Here is a 12,878-nt window from a genome sequence, read left to right on the forward strand (position 1 = left end):
GGTGCTGCTCCCTTGAACTACCGAAGCCTGCATATCATAGGAATCATTAACCAGGTACATACGACCATCCCATACTCTTGCTGACGATTCGGACCTGCCAGGCTGCAAATCTCTCCGTCGTATTTCAAAAAACGATGACGCTTCTGTATTACCATGAACACACTCTCTGAAGATCTTTCAGGCCAGAGGGGTGCCTCTAAGGCACTTTGAGGTTATCGATATTCACTTTTCTTGTTCATACCGGCTAATGGTTCTGACAGGGAGTAGGGTCGGCTCTACCACCAACCGCTTGTCCTCTGAATTCCGTGGCACTAGACATTCATCAATATGGTGGACACTCTTCTGTCATACATGCACACTCCCATCCGCAGCACCGATCATTTTCCAGAACGTCCCCCGCCTCGAAGTGTCTTCCTTACGGTCGCTCGGCTATTCTGCAAGCCTATGGCCCGGACGTGCTCCCGGGCTAGTCGAGACACCTTCCTCGTAATCATCCCGGAGGAATACCTCAGTCCTGCGATCGAATCCTTCCGCGGTTAGCATACCTCTCGAAATAGAAGCCCCTGGAACTCGTTGTACGCGAACAAGCTTGGACTCGGTCGAGCTTAAGACCTGCTCTATCCTTGCCGTGGCAGCGTGAACCAATGTTTGTAAGCAGCTCCCACTAAGTAGACGTCGAGATCTGGTGAGACTTTTCTTGACAACGGGTTCTAGTAATTAGACACTGACACTAGGTGCTGCGTTCTTCGGGGAATATTGTTAACCTCAGATGTATTTCTAGGGCTCGAACTGGCTTGCCTCGGAAGGTGAACTCGAAGATCATCTATTTGATCTCGTTTCTCCAGGATACAAGTCTTTGGCCTTTCTCATATTCCTACGGACATTTCGAGACATGGACTTCTGGTCCAAGACTGCTTTTCTAGAAGCAGTAGGTTGGCGGTTTAGGCAACCTCAACTACTCTCATCTCTTCCTATCCAATCACTTCAAACTACGGGTTTCCAGCTGTTTGCTTACCTGACATCTGACAATCAGGCCATCTTTGTGGAAAAAGCCACAAGCTAGGCACATCTGGCAAAGCAAATTGATAACGACCCAAGCTGGCGCCATACCCGCAAGGCCAAATCTGTGGCCTTCGGGGCTTTCCTCTAGTATGTCAACCGATCGATCCGAGTGGACTATTACACGAAAATGATAGACGTGGCTGCATATTTATTCTGTTCTGCCGAGGCTCAGTTTGGAAGAAGGCCTGCGCCTCTAGGTTGCAGTTGTCTGGCGATGCTACGTTGTCCAGCAGCTTCTTCATCAGCCTTATCTGTCCGCCCCTTGTCAGTGGAACCGCCATACAGTCTCTCAAGGAGTAGTCTTCTACCTTGTTTTCTGCTTCTGACTGTGTTCCCCATGTCTCAGAGGGCCTGACCCAGGAAGCGCATTCGGTCCTATGAGGACATGAGCATGGCTTGTTTTCGCTGTCCACCAGCGACTCAACTCCAGGCATAAGCTTTCAGCCCCATCAACGGGCATATTCTCACAACTACCCACACAATCTTGAAATCGGGCGTCTTATTCCTGTCTGACCACCCGAACTTCGGTCCTTGGCTGGCGCATGCTTGTCCGAACATCGGGCGTGCAGGGCTTCCTCTCTCTTTCCTGGCCATGGCTTCCATATGCATACTTACATCCTGTCCCCAGCTCTGTATGGACTTTTGACTCTCCAGACAAGAACCTTATCGTTATACCCCCCAGGGCCACGGAATAAGACGAATAACAACCTGCTTTTCGTGGATCTCACACGCCCCTCCTTCTGCAGGACGCATCTTGGCTCCTGCCAGATCCAACTTTATCCAAGTTCCCGTAGTGCCGGGGCGCCGCTTGGTACGGGGGGCCTCTCTTTTCTTCCCAGTTTCTGCCCTACGTCGGGAAAGGGCATGGGACGAACGGACGAGAACGGCGTTTCTCCCGGCTCCAAGCCTGCGGTTTACTCCTATGCCGCTCGGCTCGGGGGACACATCTCGGTTGAATGATGCTGACCGCTTGCTGTTAAGTCTCTAGAGTTATGTGTGCTTTTGGGCTTTTTCTTTCGTCTCGTTTGTTTCGATCTCAAGTTCTCGGGACATTCAGAAGATCTCGTTTGAGGATCAGGAGATCTTGCGCTGGGAGTCTCTTCCTCTCTTGACTTGTCTTGACCGTTGGAGGTTTATCGAGTCCCGGGGGACTGGGATTGCTCAAACTTCTTCCTCAAAGGTTCGTAAATCTACGATATACATGTGAAGACACAACGTGCCCTGGCTGCTTAGTATTTGGGTCTATCATCACGAACAAGATCCCTTGATTAGTTACTATGCCGTCATTGCTCTACATGGAGCTCTAGGACTAGGTTTCTGTCAGAGTTGGCATGTTACTCACGTTCTCTACTAAATTAGCATGTAAGAAAGCCGCTACTTCTATTCGAGACGGGAAACGGGTCAACTCTAGAGCCCGGATACCACAATACTCATCCAGCACTCTTATCAAAGCCCCGAGAATGTTGTGATCTATCCGATCTGGACATTACCGAAAGTCCATCAAGCCGTTGATTGTATCTTGGACGCAGACCCCCCTCCTAAGTCCGAAAGTGTCCGTAGCCCACGGACTATCGAATTTGTCTATTTGGCTGTCTTGCTTATCAAGAATCATAACGCATCGAATACAAGCACTCCCTGTGTGTGCGTCTCTCTAGTTGCCTGTGTGTCTATGGTTCCTGTGTGTGTATGTATGACTGCCCGTCCTCACCCTCCAGCAGCAGGAGCAGCAACAGCCATGTAAGTCAAAAGGTAAACATGGTCGTGCCCACCGCCTTGCAGCGTTCTTTGCAATTGGACGAACACGCAGAAACCGTATGTCCAGTCCTGCAAGCCTGCACTCATACACACGCACGCACACATACGCATACGTACACTTTGGCTGGTGCTTAGGTGCCAGGGCTTACACACGCCCCGCCGCCCGCGCGCCTGCGCTCAGCCCATTCCCCCGAGGCGTACAGATTCTGACACGAACATTGGGAAAAGTAAGAGACGAACGAACGAGGACAGCAGCCAATGTCTCACGCACTTTGTCTTTGAACGAATCAAGAGTTGGGATTGAGGGGGGCGTTGTTGCTGACTAGAGTCCTTTTTTTTTGTTTTGGTGTCAACTCTGTTTCTTCCCTTTCTCTTCTTGCTGTCTCTGTGTCTCAAGGCACTTGGGCTGCCTCCCCGGGTTGACCTCTTTTCTTGGTTTTCATCCCCTCTTTTTTTCTGTTTTTCTCCTTTGGACCTCTGGGCCTTGGAACATGAACCTCGAATCCCATCGTTGTGGTACCCCGCGAATGAGCAGCGGAAACGAGACCGAACCTGATTACATGCTATCTTTTGGATCCAAATTACATCCGAGAGAGACCGTGGTTTCTTCATCTCTGGTTCCTTGTTATGTTACTTGGCTTACAAAACTTCCCACGCCCTTTTTCAAGGATCATAGAGGCAAGAAGACACCCCCCCCCCCCCCCCCACAGTGATGTGGTGATATCTTCCCGAGACCCAAACTACGGAGAGAGAGAGAGAGAGAACGGACCACGACCACCAAGGCCTCCCTTTCTTCTTTTCCTGTCTTTTCTTAGTGACTGTCACGGCTTTGAATGTTTCAAACGGGTTCTTCGACGGATCCCGCTAGATTCCCGTCTTCCCGCTCTCCCCTTGTTAGGTTTCGTTTTCTTCGAACCCGTGGAGATGGGAACCAGTCATGTTCGGGTCAGGCCAGCCCAGTCTGTGTCAGCCAGTTCGTGGTTCCGGCGAACTGGGGCAGAGTTTGAGAAGAACCCCATGGACGCTGGTTGTTCATCTTCTCTCTGGGGGAGCATGGCCGTGTTTTGTTTCCCGTGTTATTGCCCCCCCCCCCCCCCTGGCTCTACTCCCTCTGTGTCTCTTTGCTATCTCAATGATACACAGTTCTCATCAGAATCAAGGTGTACAGTCCGCTCCCCCCCCTTTTCATCTTTCCTCAATCCAAACCTTACCAGCCATGTAAGAGAGCAGGTAAGATGGGAAAGCGGTCAAGCTTCTTCGGTGCCGCTGCGGGATGACATGCGTCAGCTCCGGTTGCGAGACAGGTTGTTGAGAGGAACGTGACGAATGGGAAGGGACTGATGGGTTCCTCTTTCTCTCCGGTGTCGTATCCCGGAATCCTTCCTGCTCTTTTGTGTTTCCCAACTTTTCTAAGCTTGTCTCGGGTTTCTTACTGCCATTTCTAGAGCCTATCACATACTCAGTTTCCAACCAAGTTGACCGGAACTGGGAAGGTATCACGATATGGCATCATTCTCTTCTCAGCTGTGGGGGATTCCTCAAAACATTACCTCCACTCACTTTCTTATCTTCGGGTGGACTGGGCGAAGCTCGTCGTCCCCACGCTTCCGTCCCCTGGTCATCTCGCGGTTTTTGAGCTGTCCTTGGATATCGTCAATTTCATCACGTTGCATCACCGAAGGGCAAAGGCCGATCTCTGCTTACTTCCCTTCCTCGTATGTGTAGGGCCACCATCCATGCCGTGCTCCAGGAACTTGACCGCCCCCAACACTGCGCATCGGAAACTTTATTGCGAGGAAGCCTTGTTCTTCCTCTTGTCTTTTTTTGCGTTACACGTACTTGTGAGTGTGTGCTTCGTGTGGATTGGCCTCTCTCATGTCCGAGACATGACGGTGCATGTTCTGATGTAGGCAGGGGGCGCCAGATGGAACACACACACACACACATATACACACGCACACATAGGTCTAGTACAGATGGACACACGCATACACCGTAGGGCAAGCAACAGCCCATTAGAGGTCCAGAGAGGTCTGCATCGGGTTTCCAGAGATGCAGATCACGGAGGTTGCACTGGCGTGGTAGGGCACGCCGAACCGCGCGCCCTTGGTCTTGCTTTCCTGCAGTGAAGATCAAAGGTATATAACTCGAGGTAGGGTGGCAAAACTGTCCTATTACCAATCGCTTCTTTCCATCTTTCTTCTACTCTTTTTGTTGTGTTGTTGTATCTTTCGTTCTTCGAAATACTCCCCTTCCCCCTTACCCGACCTCCTCTGTAGCTGGCATCTGACAGTATCGCGGCTACCGTCTCATCGACTTTTATCTCTTTCATCCTTTCGATCTTATTCGCTATTACTTCCCTTATCTCTCACTACCCATCCCGAAGAAGTATGGAACCTCAACCTGCCAATGATGTCCCAGATACTACGCACGATGATACCATTTCTCTCATGATTCTCGAATATCTTTGATCGCCGATCATCATCACATCAGTTTTCCAGCTACATCACCGCGAAGCTTTATGCTGCTACCTCGGATACTTTCCCTCTCTGCATTGAAACAGAAACTAATGGTTGGAAATCACGCCGGCACCGCAAAGCTACGCCACGCCTCCCAGGCACTCTCAAATTCATTCGTGCAAGATGAGCAGACGGCAACGGGTCGCTGCGAAGTGGACGATGTTCCTCATCTTCATCCGTAATCCCTCCCTCCTCTGATTTCGTCTTCAAAAGAGAGAATATGGATCGCTGTTCGACTCTCAGGACCCCGCCTGAGACGTTTCTTGGATGGAGGAGACCTCTTGCCCTTGAGGATACTGCTCGGCTACTGGACTCAGTACGTCAATAACGGCAACAATCAAGGGACTAGGGAATTTTTCTGTGCGGAGTGTCGATAATTCATGGCCAGTTCATCACGGCTCCCTCTCATGCACGGCAAATTAGTCGTGGGAACGGAAGTCTCGATTTATCTCACGACATTTACCACTTTTCAATCCGACAAATCGGGTCTGCCACTTGCACCAAGTCCACGAAAACCATCACAACTCCGAACATCTGATCTATGACTCAAAAGCCCCCGGAACAATATCCAGGCACCAGATTCATCCTCACAGCCTACCAAGATCCCCAAATCCTGCGTCTTCTTCTCACCAAAATCACCTCCGCGTCGATCCGACCTGGCATGCGATGTGAGGCCTGTTAGCATCACCCACCCAATTGAGGCTAGCTTTACAGACCAGTCAAGCTCTCAAGGGTCGACTCTCGGCAACATCCGCGAAGACTCTCTCTCCTCGGTCTTTCCAGACTAGACTTCTTTACGGACGAGATTCACGCCAACGCCACATTACAGAGAACGGTTCAAGCGCGTCGGTGGTGGTTGCGCGCACACCAACACCGGAGCCGTAATGCACGCGCGCTCTCTCCCACAATCAGAATCTGCCTCAAATGCGCGCAAACTACCTCATAGAGTTGCACAAAATTTGCTCGCCAAACGACACTTTATAAGGCACTCAGTCGATCTCATCCCAGGGATTTGTTCTCCTTACCTCTTCCTTCCGTATGAATCCACTCAAGAAACCCCTCATGACAAACATCCCACGAAACATGGTGGTGAAACGCTCTTTCACAGCGACATGACTGACTGTCTGCTGTATGGGGGGGAGTTCGTCGTCCTACATGGTGGTGTTCGTCCGGAAGCCATCGCTTTCTTGCCTAATAACAGCTTTCATCCGAAGTTCTGGCACGCAGAGTCGCGTGTTTTGCCCTTCCTTCACCTCTGATTGTTTCGTTTCAAACCCTTCAAAAATACGGAATCGCACGAGATGGGCACGTTATTGTCTGGCATCCTTCTCCCAGTTCCTGTCTCCGTTTTCCATTGTAGTCTCTATGAGATCATACAGTCCTGGGACGGACATTCCGACAAAATCCGAGGCGTCTTCCTTTTTGAGGAATATGGTGAATATCAGGCGGCAACATTCAACAAGATTCGGGAAATATGAAGACGTGGGCTGATCAACCAGACCGCATACTCCTTCCTCGCCCATCCGAATCTTGACAGCCTTACCTACGCCACAGAATTAGGTCTTGCGGAGCTCGTTGGACGCTCCACAGCCATCTTTCTCAAATTTTTGATGATTGGGGAGATGTCGAGGTCTTTGGGGAATCGAAATTGTTCACGCTCCGCCGTATGACCGACCAGCCTCGGCATCAACAATATCGACATGCGTCAATGCCATCCGAACTTTCGCGCCGGCATACCCTACCTGTTCTGCTTTCTTCACTTCTGCAGACCAGAGAGTCCAATCGATTGACACACACCTGTCAAGGGCAACGAGACAAGTTCTAACGGCCCACTCCTGCGGTCATGGCTCAACCTCTGAAAGTTCGACAAGCCAAGAGAATTCATGGTCACTGCAAGAAGTCAAGATGGCGAGAGTCAACAACTTCCTTCTCATTATCCCCATATTTTCCCACCTATTTATGTTTTAATACCTCCAACGTCCCCATCATCTAAATTTCTCAAAGGAATTCATCTCAATCTACCAGGATCGTCAGACCTCCCATGCCAAACTTCGGCGCTACCAAAACGCCACACCACAAGGGGAGCGAGACAGATGGATGAAAGAAGAGGCAGTGGAAGAAGTCGCTCGTAGCAGAGCGGCCGTTATTACATATTAGCCCGACTGAACCTTCTCATCACCCACCCTCACCCGTCCCCCTTCATCATCATCGTCATGAACTCCGACAAAACAATAAGTCCTATGCATATCCACATGGCATCATGGGTACTATTTACGTGAATGGTACTGGGAGTCCCATTCAAGAAAAGAAGAAAAGAAGAAAAAATAGTAGGAGAGATGAGGTGTCAGGTCTCTGTTACTTCGAGAGACCGGTGCGGCGGATGGTGCGTCCACGGAGCTGAGCAGGAGGGTGGGCTGGAGCGTTGTAACGCTTGGTGGGCGGCGAGGCGGGAGGGTTGTAGGCGGCACTACGGCAGAGTGTCAGTTTTCAAGAATTCTGAAAGAGATCGAAACGCTATTGACGAACAGGAAGGGGGGAAAACTTACCCAGTGTACGTGGGGAAAGGCTCGAGGTTCATGCCAGTCTGGTCAAGCACGTTGGCCGTGTTACCGGCAGCGTTGCCAGCAGTGGGGATACCCTGAGCGCGGCAGGCAGCCTTGTGGTCATCAGGGATGGTGAGGTTGCGGAGCCTCTCAGGAGCCTCGATAATGGTAGCGGTGAGACCCATCTCTACGTGCCACTCAATGTGGCAGTGGAAGAGATAGACGCCAGGGTTCTTGGCCTCGAAGCGCAGAACGGCGTGGGAGTTGCCCATGACGGTGACGGTGTCGCGGCGCGGGGGCTTCTGGTTGAGGCGGGCGCGGGCGACGCCGGGCCAGACGCCCGTGCCGGAAGCGGGGCGTCTGACGACCTGGAAGTGGTGGCCGTGGAGGTGGAAGGGGTGGTTGGCCTCGTTGTTGTTGTTGACGACGATGTCGACGATGTCACCGTAGTTCACGATGAAGGGGTGGACGGCACCGTAGACGAGGGGGTTGGTGTTGTTCTCGCCGGTGGTGGAAGCCGTGTAGAGGGTGGGCACCTTCTGGTCGACGTAGGGGGTGCCGTTTACGCAAGCGCGGGGGATGCCGTTCTTGTCGAAGCAGAACGCCCAGTCGTACTGGAAGATCTTGGTCGCGGCAGGGAGGATAGCAACGTCTCCATAGGGCTCGAAGACGGCATCGTCAGACGGGCGCCATTCCTTGACAACGTCGGAACCGAAGGCCCTGTCAGGGAACATGACCAGTTGTCCGGTGTAGTTGAAGGGCCAGCTCTGAGCAAAGTCCTTATTGCTGTAGTCGCGATTGATATCGGCGGCGATGAGGAAACCATAGTTGCGGTTATCGCGGTCAATACACTTGATGAGAACATCATAACGCTGAGCGGGAGCAATGCGCAGCATGTATGAGGTCTTCTGCTTGATGTAGGCAGCATCGGACATAATGACGTTCATGTCATGAGAGTCGAAGTGAATCATGAAGGAAGCAAAGGCGGCGAAGTTGATCATGCGGATGCGGTAGGTCTTTCCCTTCTCGAACTTGAACTTGGCGCCGAGTCCATCGTTGACGACCATGTTGTCAGGGATAGGGGGCGCGAAGCGAGTGTTGGACGGAAGCAGCATGTTCTGCACTAGAGGAATGGTCTCCGAGTTGTACCTGCATCGAATTAGTCTAGAAGTCTCACTCGCATTCTCATGCAGCACTTACCAGTCTGAAACAGACAGGATGTACTCCTCGTCGTATTGCCCAGCATAGGGGTCCGCCGGGTCGTGAATAATCAGGGGACCACGCATGCCGTCGGGATACTGGCCCATGTTGTGGGAGTGCCACCAGTATGTACCGCCCGTATCAGCCTATATGATTTGGTTAGCTACGCTCTAAGGACCAGATCTTCGTGTTGATTTGACTTACAGTGAACGAGTAGGTCATGGTCATATCCGGAGGGAGAGGGCATTGAGTAACCATGCTGGGGCCGTCCATCCAGTTGGTGCTGACTTGGTCGATGCCATGAAAGTGAATACCGGTGGTCTGGTTGCCAAGTTTGTTGGTAAGGTGAACAACGACGGTGTCTCCCACAGTGGCCTCGATCTTGGGGCAAGGCCATTGGCCATTGATACCAATGACAGCCCTTGAGACATTGAGAGGGGCAGCGTTGACCCAAGTGGCCTCCCAGTTGTAGGTCACAGTCGCGGCAAGGGCAGTGTTGGCCCAAGCCAAGGCGAAGAGAGACCGCAACATATTGGGCACTCAAGACTAGACAGACCTGGTCTAGCGAGTGAAAATTAAGTAATTATGGTTACTCTTCCGGCGAACGAGTGGAGGAAGGAAGTACGAATGCAGGGGGGAAAGAAGGGAAGGGAAAGGCGCGAGTGAAGAGTAAGATCTCGTATCATAATCCGAAGAGGGAGAGCAAGAGAACTTATACAGGCTGAATGACACGAGGAGGATTTGGATGGCCAGAGCGTGGGAAGGGTGGAATCTGGACGCTGCAGCCTTCTCTTGGACTGGCCGGCCCCGGCTGCTTGGTAGAGGTGATGTTCTGACATGGTGCCGGGCTTGGGTTTGCCAAAAGTCGATCGATGCTCGGTCGACGCGAGACGGGCCACCGGAGCAGAACGGCGGCCTGGATGACATATGGCGTTGTGCTGACTGCTTGCACATGGCATGTATTGGAGTCGGGCATGGCCAGGCGTATAAGCCACAGCTTGGGACTAGCTCGATGCATGATCGGATGTCCGTTAGATGCAGCGAGCTAGGGGAGGGGGACGAGACCCTGTCAAGGCTATCTAGGATGGTTCGTATGATCAACTCGTGGGCAGGTGGGCACGAGAGAGCACGGTATGGCAGGTCCTCAGACGAATGAGTGTCGGGACAACAGTCAATATCCATGACTAGGGCCGGTGACTATCTACTCGGGGCTCTTGAGACACCGGCAACACGGCCGTGTATTCCTGAGCACTTGAAAGAAGAAATTCGTGAGCTGTACGCGAGGGAAAGAAGTGCATGAGCAATCTAAGGTTACACCTCTCACTAAGAAAGCAAGGGGGTCATCAGACGTGCTCAATATGCGGTTGACCAAAGCCCTGGTGCCATCCGGGGTGCGCTAGCTAAGCAGAAGAGTTGATGAGAATAGTTGACAATCACTGGATATGTCTACAATTGGGTGGTGATTATACGCCACCATGCAAGAAGGGCTTTCTGCAGGGTAAGGAAATGAACCGGGGAGGCTACAAGGAACACAGCAGGAAGTGCTGGCGCGAATCCCTGGTCATGAAGAGACAAAACCTCATAAGAGATCTTTAAACAGCGACTTGATAGGCAATCCGTCGAGGCTGAACTTGCAGGCCACAACAGTTTGACTCGGGCGCCTTGCGAGAACGAGAGTTCCGGCCCATGTCGAAGGAAGCGTAAGACGGTTCTTCGGCAAGCAGACCACTCTCTGCGCAGGAGCAAGCTACCACCCACTTTCAAGAGTCAGTGTTCGAGTTGTGGGTGTAGGGGGAAAGCGCGAGGTTGCGAGTCTAGTTCGGCCGAAGCGCTCAGGTACATGCCGACGTCATGGCGGTAGACTTTACCCTCTCGAGGTTGGGCCGTCGTTTTGTGCGAATCTAGAGCCGAGGAAAGGAACGCTCTAGTGAGATGGGATGGTCGCCGGATTCCGTCCGCCGGATTTTTCGTCCCAAGAAGCCTGCGAGCGCGGGCAATGTGCAGTTCCGCCATCTTGGCAACAAACAGACGTTGGATGAGAAGTGAATCAAGAATTTGCTACCAGTATCCTAAACCTCTTTGCGGTGGCGTCGAAGAGTGTGGATTACCTCAACGTGTGTGGATCTGTCTCGTAGGAGAGCCAAGATTGGGGTTGTTGAACCAGGTGAACCAGGTCTTTGTGTTAGGCCCAAAAAAAAGTCCATTTGTGCTGCCGTTATGGTCAAGAATTGGGTTCCAAGTGCCGCCCGGTGACCACTTGACTTTCAATTCGGAAGCTTTTGGGCCTTGCCGTGTACGACAAGGCTTCTGTGCTGCGGTGAAAGGTACGACCATTTGAGAGTGTACGCCCACGGGTGTGCCTGTGTATGGGTATTGTCTGATTACCGTCCCTCTCTGTGGATGGTCAAGATACATACACCGGCCGCTGTAGTGGCATCGCGGTCTGCAAGAAACGTGTCAGGCCAATGATGAGCTGGCGCTAAGGAACAAAGAAGACAGACCGCCGGCCGGGATTATCGTTGGCTGAATCAGACTAGACAGACGACCTCGCGAGTACCGCACTGGCATGTTGAAACCCGTAGATTTCTGATTCAGCTGGGGCGAAAGTTGGTTATGGGCGCAGCAGAGCCAAGCTGCCAACTTGGCAGGGCAGGGAATATGCACAAGCCAGCTGTAGTCATACTGCCTTGCCTTGCTGGCGTTGGCCCATGCGCATGTAAGCAGTGCGTTGTCGGGATCGTGCGAGTAAGCGTGTATGGATGAAGATATTGTCAACTTGGAAGCGTCCGAGTAAGGTGAAAGTTGTTGTTGTTGGAGGAAACGTTCTAGACAATGGGACGGATGACGGTACGTATCGGAGGATATGCTTATGCCTGAGACTCTCAGCTCATTCCCACAGTTCCATTGAGTAAGATACTTACTTACCTTACCACGGTACTGAAGGCAGCATCCCATACATCCGTAGACTAAGGCAGTCGGTAGGTAGCTCAGTACTCCGTACCTTACCTTACGTGGAGATGGTTGAGAAGGAGGAGAGCCAAGTGCCTTGAGATGGGAAATTTCCTCCCGCATTAGCGCTGGCGGGATCGTATTCCCCTCCAACCTGAGGGCCCCTCTTCTCCCGTTTCCCCGTTCCCCTTTCCCACCCTCAAAATAGAAAAGAGCATTGGGAAGAAGCTTGCAGCTGCACTTACCGTCGGTCCAAGAGGCTTGGTCCTTCTTGGACCGGTGCGCCTTACCTTAGTTGCAGTAGCATCAGATTCACCTTCCAGTCCGTTTGTCCTTATCGTCCCACTACACTTACGCCAAAACGGCGGCCAGGGGACTGCAACCAAGCTTCAACTACGAAAACCGTCGTGATCAGGCCGGCAACACAGGGATTGTATCCGTACGAGTACCTAGTCGGGGATCAACAGATCAGTGATCGACCACGGCACCATTAACCGACTTGTTGCCAGCCGAAGATCCTAGTGGGTTCTATCCGTTCACGAAACCTACCTTGACCGGCACCATCTTTACTATTGGGCCGGCTTTCAAGGTTGCCGTCTTTGAGTCCGAGTCCGAGACCTTCGTCGCCTATAGCTTACATCACCACTTTGTCTGTTCGTGTCACTGACCTCTTCTACTTTATTTCCAGAAGTAGTACCTGTATCAGTTTCGAACAGAAAACACTGAGTTTCCGGCCCGCCCAGTCCGTTCATTGCGACCCCCTTCGAAGACCGTGGACCGCTTCTTTGGCTCTGTAATGGCGACTAGATTCACATAATCAGAAGTTTCAACCTTTATGAACAATCGGTTT

The 12,878-nt window shown here is 52.0% G+C and overlaps 2 protein-coding genes across 2 annotated transcripts; one reads left to right on the forward strand and one right to left on the reverse strand.

Annotated features, from left to right (window-relative positions):
- Positions 1 to 5,386: 5,386 nt before the first annotated feature.
- On the forward strand, positions 5,387 to 6,124 carry CCOS01_05635 (uncharacterized protein; the record flags this gene model as incomplete). Its single annotated transcript, XM_060453812.1, has 3 exons — positions 5,387 to 5,514; positions 5,580 to 5,652; positions 5,909 to 6,124. 3 exons carry the CDS (start codon positions 5,387 to 5,389, stop codon positions 6,122 to 6,124), a joined length of 417 nt encoding a protein of 138 aa, XP_060315584.1.
- A 1,567-nt stretch (positions 6,125 to 7,691) lies between these two features.
- Positions 7,692 to 9,610, reverse strand: CCOS01_05636 (multicopper oxidase; the record flags this gene model as incomplete). Its single annotated transcript, XM_060453813.1, has 4 exons — positions 7,692 to 7,803; positions 7,883 to 9,028; positions 9,080 to 9,225; positions 9,284 to 9,610. 4 exons carry the CDS (start codon positions 9,608 to 9,610, stop codon positions 7,692 to 7,694), a joined length of 1,731 nt encoding a protein of 576 aa, XP_060315585.1.
- Between the last annotated feature and the right edge of the window lie 3,268 nt (positions 9,611 to 12,878).

Source organism: Colletotrichum costaricense (genome assembly GCF_030867565.1).
Source record: "Colletotrichum costaricense strain IMI 309622 chromosome Unknown Scaffold_5.1, whole genome shotgun sequence".
Classification (NCBI taxonomy): domain Eukaryota; kingdom Fungi; phylum Ascomycota; class Sordariomycetes; order Glomerellales; family Glomerellaceae; genus Colletotrichum; species Colletotrichum costaricense.